Source organism: Scardinius erythrophthalmus (genome assembly GCF_964197995.2).
Source record: "Scardinius erythrophthalmus genome assembly, chromosome: 17".
Lineage (NCBI taxonomy): Eukaryota > Metazoa > Chordata > Actinopteri > Cypriniformes > Leuciscidae > Scardinius > Scardinius erythrophthalmus.
Genome location: NC_138237.1, coordinates 30,472,782 through 30,485,015, shown reverse-complemented (window position 1 = coordinate 30,485,015; position 12,234 = coordinate 30,472,782). Strand labels below are relative to the sequence as shown.

Sequence of the window (12,234 nt, the reverse complement as noted above, 5' to 3'; positions counted from 1 at the left end):
TCCCAGACCCCCTTCAGTTCCCATATGGGACCTTTCCACGGTCTTGGAGGCCATGAAAGGTGCCCCATTTGAGCCAATCCAATCTGTGGATATCAAACACTTGTCCTTCAAGAGAGCGTTTCTTTTGGCTCTCGCTTCAGTTAAGCGTGTGGGGGACTTACAAGCGCTTTCAGTAAGCGCGACATGTATGGAGTTTGAGCCAAATGACTCAATTGTCAGGCTCAAACCGAGACACGGGTATGTTCCTAAATCCCTCAACACACCGTTCAGGTCCCAGGTCATTTTCCTGTCGGCCTTACCGGTCCCTGAGGAGGAGAAGGACGCCGCTTTGCTCTGCCCTGTCAGGGCATTAAGAGCTTATGTGTCTCGCTCGTCTGCCTTCAGACAGACGGAGCAGCTATTCGTTTTGTTCTACGGACGCTCTAAGGGGCTAGCTGTAACGAAACAAACCCTATCCAGATGGATAGTGGATGTCATAGCGCTGGCATACATCTCTAAGGGCCTACAGTGCCCATTAGGTGTCAGAGCGCACTCCACAAGAGGCATGGCCTCTTCGTGGGCTTGGTCCAGTGGGATTTCTCTACATGATATCTGTATGGCGGCAGGCTGGGCTTCCGCGTCTACATTTATCAGGTTTTATAACCTAGAAGTTCCCGCTTTGCAAGCTAAGCTGTTGTCGGTCTAATAAGCCAGTACTATCTGCCCCGAGGTCGGCTCAGATGCTGGAAACTGTTCGAGCGATGCTCACGGATCGATCATACAGCCCTGAGGGCAACTGTAAGACCCATATTTTTCATCAGATCAGGCCAATAACTTTGCCCTGACTGCGTGGAACACTATAATGCTCCCTGGTGGGATGCTGCCTATTCAGGAATGATGCTTTAGCCTCTCTTCCTGGACTCTCTGTGAGTCCCTGATGATCATGTACCATGTGGGCCCCGGGCACATGCCCTTGGGACTTTGGTATTGGATCTCAAGCACGCACGGCGTTTTACATTGTGTTCCCCAAGCGTAAGTTCTTACGCAGTACAAGAGAACCTCTCGTAAGAGAACGTACTCGGTTACTAACGTAACCTCGGTTCTCTCTAGAGAGGGAACGAGTACTGCGTATCCTTGCCGTGCCTGCAGTTCGCTCTGGTTCGCTCCGGCGATGAAAACCAGTGAACCAGCCTCTCGACGCTATATTTATAGCCCTAGGCCACGCCTATTTCGGCGGAACGCTATGCAAATGGCGCGAAGCACCCCCATTGGCCAGGCGTCAACAGGGCCTCTCTCGATAGGCTGCTGCAGTTGCCGCAGAGCAGCCAATAGGCTTGCAAAGGTGCCTCGCCTATGTCTGTATGCTGCTGCAACGCGTTTTGCATTATATAAAAATTAAAGGATAATTTTTGGCTTCAATATCTCACGGAAAGAGACTTTTCCCCCAAGCGTAAGTTCTTACGCAGTACTCGTTCCCTCTCTAGAGAGAACCGAGGTTACGTTAGTAACCGAGTACGATTTCACCAAGGTGGTAGGGCCCAGCGATCCATTTCGCCCCTTTGCTTACCTTGTTTATTCGTGTAGCCTGCCTTCCAGATAATCAATATGCACTTGCTTAGCAGTTTTTCCATTGGGTTATTATGGAATCAAACTAATCAAGAGTTCTACACTTTGACAGGTTCTTCTTATTTGCTTTCATGTTACTATAGACAACTATGCCGAGGGTTTTGAAGTTCTATCACACCACATGTAGTCACTTACATATATGCTTACTTGGCATATGTAATTCTTTAGGTATTTACAACACCATTGTTCACTATATGATAAAAGTGAGAAAATTAATCGTAAGAAGAAGTTTATATTAGTTCAAGTTTGCTCTCTGTGTATGTATTGTTCTGTTCCAGTGATGTTCTTTGACTAAATCTGAAGGGAAAAGATATCACTTATGGGGTCAAAGCCTGTTCCCCAATGGTATCTGCTGAAGCTTTTGCAAGAGGCATATATAACCCTCGGGTCCCAGCAAGATTTCACCAAGGTGGTAGGGCCCAGCGATCCATTTCGTGCCTTTGCATAACTTGTTTATTCGTGTAGCCTGCCTTCCAGATAATCAATATGCACTTGCTTAGCATTTTTCCATTGGGTTATTATGGAATCAAACTAATCAAGAGTTCTAGACTTTGACAGGTTCTTCTTATTTGCTTTCATGTTACTATAGATAACTATGCCTAGGGTCTTGAAGTTCTATCACACCACATTTAGTCACTTACATGTATGCTTACTTGGCATATGTAACTCTTTAGGTATTTACAACACCACTGGTCACTACATGATAAAAGTGTGAAAATTAATCGTAAGAAGAAGTTTATATTAGTTCAAGTTTGCTCAGTGTGGATGTATTGTTCTTTTCCAGTGATGTTCTGTGATTAAATCTGAAGGGAAAAGATATCACCTATGGGGTCAAAGCCTGTTCCCCAGTGTTATCTGCTGAAGCTTTTGCAAGGGGCATATATACCCCTCGGGTCCCAGCAAGTTTTCACCAAGGTGGTAGGACCCAGCGATCCATTTCGCCCCTTTGCATGCCTTGTTTATTCGTGTAGCCAGCCCTCCAGATAATCAATATGCACTTGCTTAGCAGTTTTTCCATTGGGTTATTATGGAATCAAACTAATCAAGAGTTCTAGACTTTGACAGGTTCTTCTTATTTGCTTTCATGTTACTATAGACAACTATGCCTAGGGTCTTGAAGTTCTATCACACCAAATGTAGTCACTTACATGTATGCTTACTCTTTAGGTGTTTACAACATCACCGGTCACTACATGATAAAAGTGTGAAAATAAATCTCAAGCAGAAGTTTATATTAGTTCAAGTTTGCTCTGTGTGGATGTATTGTTCTGTTCCAGTGATGTTCTTTGACTAAATCTGAAGGGAAAAGATACCACCTAGGGGGTCAAAGCCTGTTCCCCAATGGTATCTGCTGAAGCTTTTGCAAGAGGCTTATATACCCCCCGGGTCCCATCAAGTTTTCACCAAGGTGGTAGGACCCAGCGATCCATTTCGCACCTTTGCATACCTTGTTTATTCGTGTAGCCTGCCCTCCAGATAATCAATATGCACTTGCTTAGCAGTTTTCCCATTGGGTTATTATGGAATCAAACTAATCAAGAGTTCTAGACTTTGACAGGTTCTTCTTATTTGCTTTCATGTTACTATAGACAACTATGCCTAGTGTCTTGAAGTTCTATCACACCACATGTAGTCATTTACATGTATGCTTACTTGGCATATGTAACTCTTTAGGTATTTACAACACCACTGGCTACTATATAATAAAAGTGTGAAAATTAATCGTAAGAAGAAGTTTATATTAGTTAAAGTTTGCTCTCTGTGTATGTATTGTTCTGTTCCAGTGATGTTCTTTGACTAAATCTGAAGGGAAAAGATATCACCTATGGGGTCAAAGCCTGTTCCCCAACGGTATCTGCTGAAGCTTTTGCAAGAGGCATATATAACCCTCGGGTCCCAGCAAGTTTTCACCAAGGTGGTAGGACCCAGCGATCCATTTTGCCCCTTTGCTTACCTTGTTTATTCGTGTAGCCAGCCCTCCAGATAATCAATATGCACTTGCTTAGCATTTTTTTTTCCATTGGGTTATTATGGAATCAATCTAATCAAGAGTTCTAGACTTTGACAGGTTCTTCTTATTTGCTTTCATGTTACTATAGACAACTATGCCTAGGGTTTTGAAGTTCTATCACACCACATGTAGTCACTTACATGTATGCTTACTTGGCATATGTAATTCTTTAGGTATTTACAACACCATTGTTCACTATATGATAAAAGTGAGAAAAGTAATCGTAAGAAGAAGTTTATATTAGTTCAAGTTTGCTCTCTGTGTATGTACTGTTCTGTTCCAGTGATGTTCTTTGACTACATCTGAAGGGAAAATATATCACCTATGGGGTCAAAGCCTGTTCCCCAATGGTATCTGCTGAAGCTTTTGCAAGAGTCATATACTGTATAACCCTCGGGTCCCAGCAAGTTTTCACCAAGGTGGCAGGACCCAGCGATCCATTTCACCCCTTTGCATACCTTGTTTATTCGTGTAGCCTGCCTTCCAGATAATCAATATGCACTTGTTTAGCATTTCTTCCATTGGGTTATTACGGAATCAAACGAATCAAGAGTTCTAGACTTTGACAGGTTCTTCTTATTTGCTTTCATGTTACTATAGACAACTATGCCTAGGGTCTTGAAGTTCTATCACACCACATGTAGTCACTTACATGTATGCTTACTTGGCATATGTAATTCTTTAGGTATTTACAACACCACTGGTCACTGTATGATAAAATTGTGAAAATTAATCGTAAGAAGAAGTTTATATTAGTTCAGGTTTGCTCTGTGTGGATGTATTGTTCTGTTCCAGTGATGTTCTTTGACTAAATCTGAAGGGAAAAGATACCACCTATGGGGTCAAAGCCTGTTCCCCAATGTTATCTGCTGAAGCTTTTGCAAGAGGCTTATATACCCCTCGGGTCCTAGCAAGTTTTCACCAAGGTGGTAGGACCCAGCGATCCATTTAGCCCCTTTGCTTACCTTGTTTATTCGTGTAGCCTGCCTTCCGGATAATCAATATGCACTTGCTTAGCATTTCTTCCATTCTGTTATTATGGAATCAAACTAATCAAGAGTTCTAGACTTTGACAGGTTCTTCTTATTTGCTTTCATGTTACTATAGACAACTATGCCTAGGGTCTTGAAGTTCTATCACACCACATGTAGTCACTTACATGTATGCTTTCTTGACATATGTAATTCTTTAGGTATTTACAACATCATTGTTCACTATATGATAAAAGCAGAGGTGTATAGTCCAGGGGTCAGAAAGTAGAAGTCCTGCCATATGTTTATTCCCCCCATGAACTCAGCCAGCTGATTTCACTAATTAGTTCTATCTCCTGGCTGAATTAGCAAATCCAGGTAATTGGAACAAAATACTGAGGAGGACTTTTAATTTCTGAACCTGTACTTTACACCTCTGGCCAGATGTCAGCCAAGAGCAAAAGAAATAAACCAGAACTGGACCTTATCTGAGCCACAAAACCTGTGTATATTAAATATTGAGTCATCTCAGCCTTAATAAGCCTGTTAACAAGCAGAATCACTGAAGTTTTTGTTGAGAATTAACAGAGGTTTAACTCTAATGTGTTTCATTTGAAGTCACCATAACAGTGATTTGTGTTTCCATTAGTTGGGCTCTTAACTCTTATTATATCTTTTGTCTGTTTTTGGCTGCTGTGACAGTGTGTTTGTCAAACACATTTGCAAAAGCAAAAAAAGCTAAAGTGAAATGAGATCAGGTGTGATGGTTACCTGTTGATGGTTTTGTAATCATCATGAAATAGACTGAATCCCTGATGTTATTTGTATATAACTATTTTTTTGTTCCATCAATACATTTACATCACAAACCCTGTGTTACTCTAGCATGAGATCCAACAGTATTATACCTATCAGTTAAAATATTTTAATAAACATGAGCACAACATTTTTACCTAGAGTGAGACACACAGTTATTAACAATCAGTGTATGAATCTCAACAATGGTGACAATAAAAAATATTCAGATAAACAGATCAACTCTGAACATCACAAAAAACTACTAAATGTCACTACAAAAACAACAGCAAAAAATAAATGAAAATATTTAGAATTAAACAAAATAATAGGACAATTCAGCTACATAATTTATTCATGTTGCAATGCATGCTGGGCGTTTTGTACTCGATGCTGGTACCCAGCATGCATTGCAGCAAGGGACTTTTGATTGTCACCATTGTTGAGATTCATACGCTGATTGTTGATGTCTGTGTGTGTCATATTAAAGTGACTTTTTCGTGCTCATGTTTGTTATAATATTGCTCGATCTCATGCAGCAGTAACACAAGGTTTGTGATGTGAAAATATAATGGAACACAATTATTTGACTTTGAAAACATCAGTGATTCAGGCTACTTCATGACGATTATAAAACCATCAACAGGTAACCATCATCACCTGATCTCATTTGACTTTACCTTCTTTTGCTGCTTAACAAACATACTGTCTATCATAAGAGTTAAGAGCCCAACTAATGGAAACACTTATCGCTGTTATGGTGACTTCAAATGACCCACATTAGAGTTAAACCTCTGTTAATTCTCAATAAAAACTTCTGTAGACGTCTGACAGAAATAAAGTCAGTCTGGTTAGTAATAAGTGAAGCTGGTAATGCTGTTTGTGGAGTTGTTTAATCCTCCTCTGCTGAGATCTTCACAGATTTAATGACTTCTTTTCTCTTCAGTTGATTTTATCTAAGGCTGTGACTGAAATCAGTTGTAGTTCTTGTTTCTGCTCGTCTCTTTTTCTGTTCTCTTCTTTCCTTCAGTGATTCTGCTTGTTAACAGGCTTATTAAGGCTGAGATGACTCCATATTTAATATACACAGATTTTGTGGCTCAGATAAGGTCCAGTTGTGGTTTATTTCTTTTGCTCTTGGCTGACATGTTGCCAGAGGTGTAAAGTCCAGGTTCAGAAAGTAAAAGTCCTCCTCAGTATTTTGTTCCAATCATAGATGTCATATAAAGGCTAGATGTCTCGTCCGCGCTGCTGGCCAATGGAGGTCGACGTCCGCACACGGCGGCCATCTTACGACAGGGTGCTCGCTCACTCGTAACATGGTGCATGTACTTTTAAATAACCATAACTTGCTCAATTTTCTACCGATTTTCAAACGGTTTGGTTTGTTATAAACGTCAGAGATGTAGCTATGAAACTGCATACATATGAAAAATTATACAAATGGACTTCCATATGAAAGAATTATAGCCACGGTAATGACGTTTGTAAGAAACCAAACCGTTTGTAAATCCGTCAAGATTTCACCGAGATAAGAGGATTTGTGTGCATGCTGATCACTCACCTTAATTCACAGAGCCCTGTAGTAAGATGGCCGCCGGTGATGCCGGCAGTGACTACGCCTTAGGACATCTAGCCTTTATATGATATCTATGGTTCCAATCACCTGGATTTGCTAATTCAGCCAGGAGATAGAACTAATTAGTGAAATCAGCTGGCTGAGTTCATGGGTGGAATAAACATATGGCAGGACTTCTACTTTCTGACCCCTGGACTATACACCTCTGGATAAAAGTGAGAAAATTAATCGTAAGAAGAAGTTTATATTAGTTAAAGTTTGCTCTCTGTGTATGTATTGTTCTGTTCCAGTGATGTTCTTTGACTAAATCTGAAGAGAAAAGACATCACCTATGGGGTCAAAGCCTGTTCCCCAATGGTATCTGCTGACGCTTTTGCAAGAGGCATATATAACCCTCGGGTCCCAGCAAGTTTTTACCAAGGTGGTAGGACCCAGCGATCCATTTTGCGCCTTTGCTTACCTTGTTTATTCGTGTAGCCAGCCCTCCAGATAATCAATAAGCACTTGCTTAGCTTTTTTTTCCCATTGGGTTATTATGGAATCAATCTAATCAAGAGTTCTAGACTTTGACAGGTTCTTCTTATTTGCTTTCATGTTACTATAGACAACTATGCCTAGGGTTTTGAAGTTCTATCACACCACATGTAGTCACTTACATGTATGCTTACTTGGCATATGTAATTCTTTAGGTATTTACAACACCATTGTTCACTATATGATAAAAGTGAGAAAATTAATCGTAAGAAGAAGTTTATATTAGTTCAAGTTTGCTCTCTGTGTATGTACTGTTCTGTTCCAGTGATGTTCTTTGACTACATCTGAAGGGAAAATATATCACCTATGGGGTCAAAGCCTGTTCCCCAATGGTATCTGCTGAAGCTTTTGCAAGAGTCATATATAACCCTCGGGTCCCAGCAAGTTTTCACCAAGGTGGTAGGACCCAGCGATCCATTTCGCCCCTTTGCATACCTTGTTTATTCCTGTAGCCTGCCTTCCAGATAATCAATATGCACTTGCTTAGCATTTCTTCCATTGGGTTATTACGGAATCAAACGAATCAAGAGTTCTAGACTTTGACAGGTTCTTCTTATTTGCTTTCATGTTACTATAGACAACTATGCCTAGGGTCTTGAAGTTCTATCACACCACATGTAGTCACTTACATGTATGCTTACTTGGCATATGTAACTCTTTAGGTATTTACAACACCACTGGTCACTGTATGATAAAATTGTGAAAATTAATCGTAAGAAGAAGTTTATATTAGTTCAAGTTTGCTCTGTGTGGATGTATTGTTCTGTTCCAGTGATGTTCTGTGACTAAATCTGAAGGGAAAAGATATCACCTATGGCAGGGATCAGCAACTCCGGTCCTGGAGGGCCACTGTCCTGCAGAGTTTAGCTCCAACCCTAATTAAACACACCTGAACAAGGCAATCAGTGTTTTCAGGATTACTAGATAGATACAGGCAGGTGAGTTTTTATCAGGGCTGAAGCTAAACTCTGCAGGACAGTGGCCCTCCAGGACCGGAGTTGCTGATCCCTGACCTATGGGGTCAAAGCCTGTTCCCCAATGGTATCTGCTTGAGCTTTTGCAAGAGGCATTTATACCCCTCAGGTCCCAGCAAGTTTTCACCAAGGTGGTAGGACCCAGCGATCCATTTCACCCCTTTCCATACCTTGTTTATTCGTGTAGCCAGCCCTCCAGATAACCACTATGCACTTGCTTAGCATTTTTCCCATTGGGTTATTATGGAATCAAACTAATCAAGAGTTCTAGACTTTGACAGGTTCTTCTTATTTGCTTTCATGTTACTATAGACAACTATGCCTAGGGTCTTGAAGTTCTATCACACCACATGTAGTTACTTACATGTATGCTTACTTGGCATATGTAACTCTTTAGGTATTTACAACACCACTGGCCACTATATGATAAAAGTGTGAAAATTAATCGTAAGAAGAAGTTTATACAATTCAAGTTTGCTCTGTGTGGATGTTTTGTGACTATATATGAAGGAAAAAGATACCGCCTATGGGGTCAAAGCCTGTTCCCCAATGGTATCTGCTGAAGCTTTTGCAAGAGGCATATATACCCCTCAGGTCCCAGCAAGTTTTCACCAAGGTGGTAGGACCCAGCGTTCCATTTCGCCCCTTTGCTTACCTTGTTTATTCGTGTAGCCAGCCCTCCAGATAATCAATATCCCTTGCGTAGCTTTTTTCTCCATTGGGTTATTATGGAATCAAACTAATCAAGAGTTCTAGACTTTGACAGGTTCTTCTTATTTGCTTTCATGTTACTATAGACAACTATGCCCAGGTCCTTGAAGTTCTATCACACCACATGTATTCACTTACATGTATGCTCACTTGGCATATGTAAATCTTTAGGTATTTACAACACCACTGGCCACTATATGATAAAAGTGTGAAAATTAATCGTAAGAAGAAGTTTATATTAGTTCAAGTTTGCTCTGTGTGGATGTATTGTTCTGTTCCAGTGATGTTCTTTGACTACATCTGAAGGGAAAAGATATCACCTATGGGGTCAAAGCCTGTTCCCCAATGGTATCTGCTGAAGCTTTTGCAAGAGGCATTTATAACCCTCGGGTCCCAGCAAGTTTTCACCAAGGTGGTAGGACCCAGCGATCCATTTCGCTTCTTTGCATACCTTGTTTATTCGTGTCGCCTGCCTTACAGATAATCAATATGCACTTGCTTAGCATTTCTTCCATTGGGTTATTACGGAATCAAACGAATCAAGATTTCTAGACTTTGACAGGTTCTTCTTATTTGCTTTCATGTTACTATAGACCAGTGGTTCCCAAACTGGGGGGCACGGCTACGGCTTCCCGGGTTAGTTACAATGCTAGCATAACAGCATGGACAAGTTTGTGACAGCGCTCCCAGCTAAACGCAAACCAGATGATGAATCTTCACCAAATGTAGCAACTTCAAAAGCAAAGACAAGAAAATATGACGAGGCATATCTCGCACTCGGCTTCACCAGCACAACAGTGGGTAAGGAGGAAAGACCACAGTGTGTTGTGTGTCTAAAAATACTAGCTTGCGACAGTCTGAAGCCGAACAAATTAAAACGCCACTTGGAGACAACACATCCCGAGCACAAAGACAAGCCGGTGGAGTTCTTCAGAAAAAAACTCACACAGTGTCGTGCACAGCAGAGTCGCTTTACTAAAGCAGCATCCCTGCCTGCAAATGCTCAACTCGCATCCTACAAAGTTGCCTACAGAGTTGCTCAGTGTAAAAAGCCACACACTATAGCCGAGGAATTAATACTTCCCTCTGCGATCGACATGGTCTCAACTATGATCGACGAAGCCACTGCCAGCAAGCTAAAGGCCATTCCTCTCTCAAACAATACTATCTCAAGGCGTATTTATGATATGTCAAAAGACATAGAAGAGCAGCTAAATGACAAGATACGGGACCGACGCTTTGCTCTGCAGATGGATGAGGCGACTGACAGTAATAAAGACTGCTTATTGATAACATACGTCAGATTCATTGATGCCGATGATTTGAGGGAGGATTTGCTTTTCTGCAAACAAGTGACGAGCAGAGCCACTGCAGACGAACTGTTTAAAATAATTGACACTTACTTGAGAGAGGCCGATCTGAAATGGGAGGACTGTGTGGGGATCTGCACAGACGGGGCTCAGGCCATGGCTGGGAGAAGAGGGGGGCTGCAAGCGCTCATCAAGCGCATCTCCCCTAACGTGCAGTGGACACACTGTATGATACACCGAGAGGCGCTGGCGTCTAAACAGCTGAGTCCCGACCTGCACGATGTTATGACGGATGTCATCACTACAGTGAACTACATTAAAACACGACCTGTCAAAGCACGTATTTTCTCTGCACTGTGTGAGGAAATGGGCTCCGACCACACAGCTGTTCTGTTTCACAGCGAGTCCCGATGGCTGTCACGTGGGAAGGTTTTATCCAGGGTCTTTGAACTGCGGGATGAGATCCGCATCTTTTTGGAGGAGGAGGAAAATGAACTTGCCCACAAGTTTAACAACAACAAGTTCCTCATGAAACTTGCGTACCTCAGTGACATGTTTCAAAAACTCAATGAGCTAAATCTGCAGATGCAGGGCAGCAACACACACCTTCCACATCTGGCAGATAAAATCACATCATTCACAAGAAAGCTTGAGATGTGGGAGCAGCGAGTTACAGAGGGAAATATAGACTCGTTTGAGAACCTGAAGTCATTCATTGAGGTCAACAAGCTGCAGAACACAGTGATCCCATGCATGAAAGCTCACATCTCTGCCCTCCAAAAGCATTTCCAGAGGTACTTCCCAGTGCAGGATCCTACACAATATGACTGGATCCGAGACCCCTTCAGTGCAACACCACCTGCCGAATTCAGCACTACAGAGAATGAACAGTTCATTGATGTCACCTCTGATTCAACAATGAGGCTTGAGTTTAAGTCTAAGACACTAGCTGCATTTTGGATTGGAGTGGAGAAAGATTTCCCACTGCTAGGTAAAAGAGCTCTGGCCACACTCCTTCCATTTGCCACGTCTTACCTATGTGAGATAGGTTTTTCTGCTGTGGCCTCCATCAAGACTAAATACAGATCAAAGCTGGACATTGAAAATGAACTAAGAGTAGCAGTCTCACAGCTGCAACCCCGATTTGAGAAGATCTGCAGCATGAAGCAAGCCCACACCAGTCACTGAAAAGATGTGGACATTAAAGGTGCAGTTTTTGCAGAGTTAAATGTTCAGGATTTTGTTATTTTCTTCAGAGAGCTGGTAAAGTGTAAAAGGCCACTTTCATGCAGGAATGGAGTTTATAAGAAGATGTGTTGAAAGCCATGAACACCATTACATGGTAAAATTTTATGATACATGATGCAGTGTCACTTTTAATAATTGTGAAGGTGATTTGTCATTTTTTTTTTTTTTTTTTGTTCAGGAAGAAGTTGCCATTTTGTATGACTTACAATGTTAAGTAAAGTCCAGTGGAGTTTAGAAACAAAGGATTTGTATGTTTGTGTCAGTGTGGGGGGGGGCTCGAAAATATTCTTATCTTCAGAAAGGGGGGCCCTGCAGAAAAAGTTTGGGAACCACTGCTATAGACAACTATACCTAGGGTTTTGAAGTTCTATCACACCACATGTAGTCACTTACATGTATGCTTACTTAGCATATGTAATTCTTTAGGTATTTACAACACCACTGGCCACTATATGATAAAAGTGTGAAAATTAATCGTAAGAAGTTTATATTAGTT

The 12,234-nt window shown here is 41.5% G+C and overlaps 1 protein-coding gene across 1 annotated transcript; it reads left to right on the top strand.

The window, feature by feature from the left end:
* Positions 1-9,842: 9,842 nt before the first annotated feature.
* LOC308706112 (zinc finger BED domain-containing protein 5-like) lies at positions 9,843-11,678 on the top strand (the record flags this gene model as incomplete). The annotated part of the gene is made up of 1 exon (XM_081391494.1): positions 9,843-11,678. The coding sequence occupies one exon, from the start codon at positions 9,843-9,845 to the stop codon at positions 11,676-11,678; it is 1,836 nt and encodes a 611-aa protein (XP_081247620.1).
* Between the last annotated feature and the right edge of the window lie 556 nt (positions 11,679-12,234).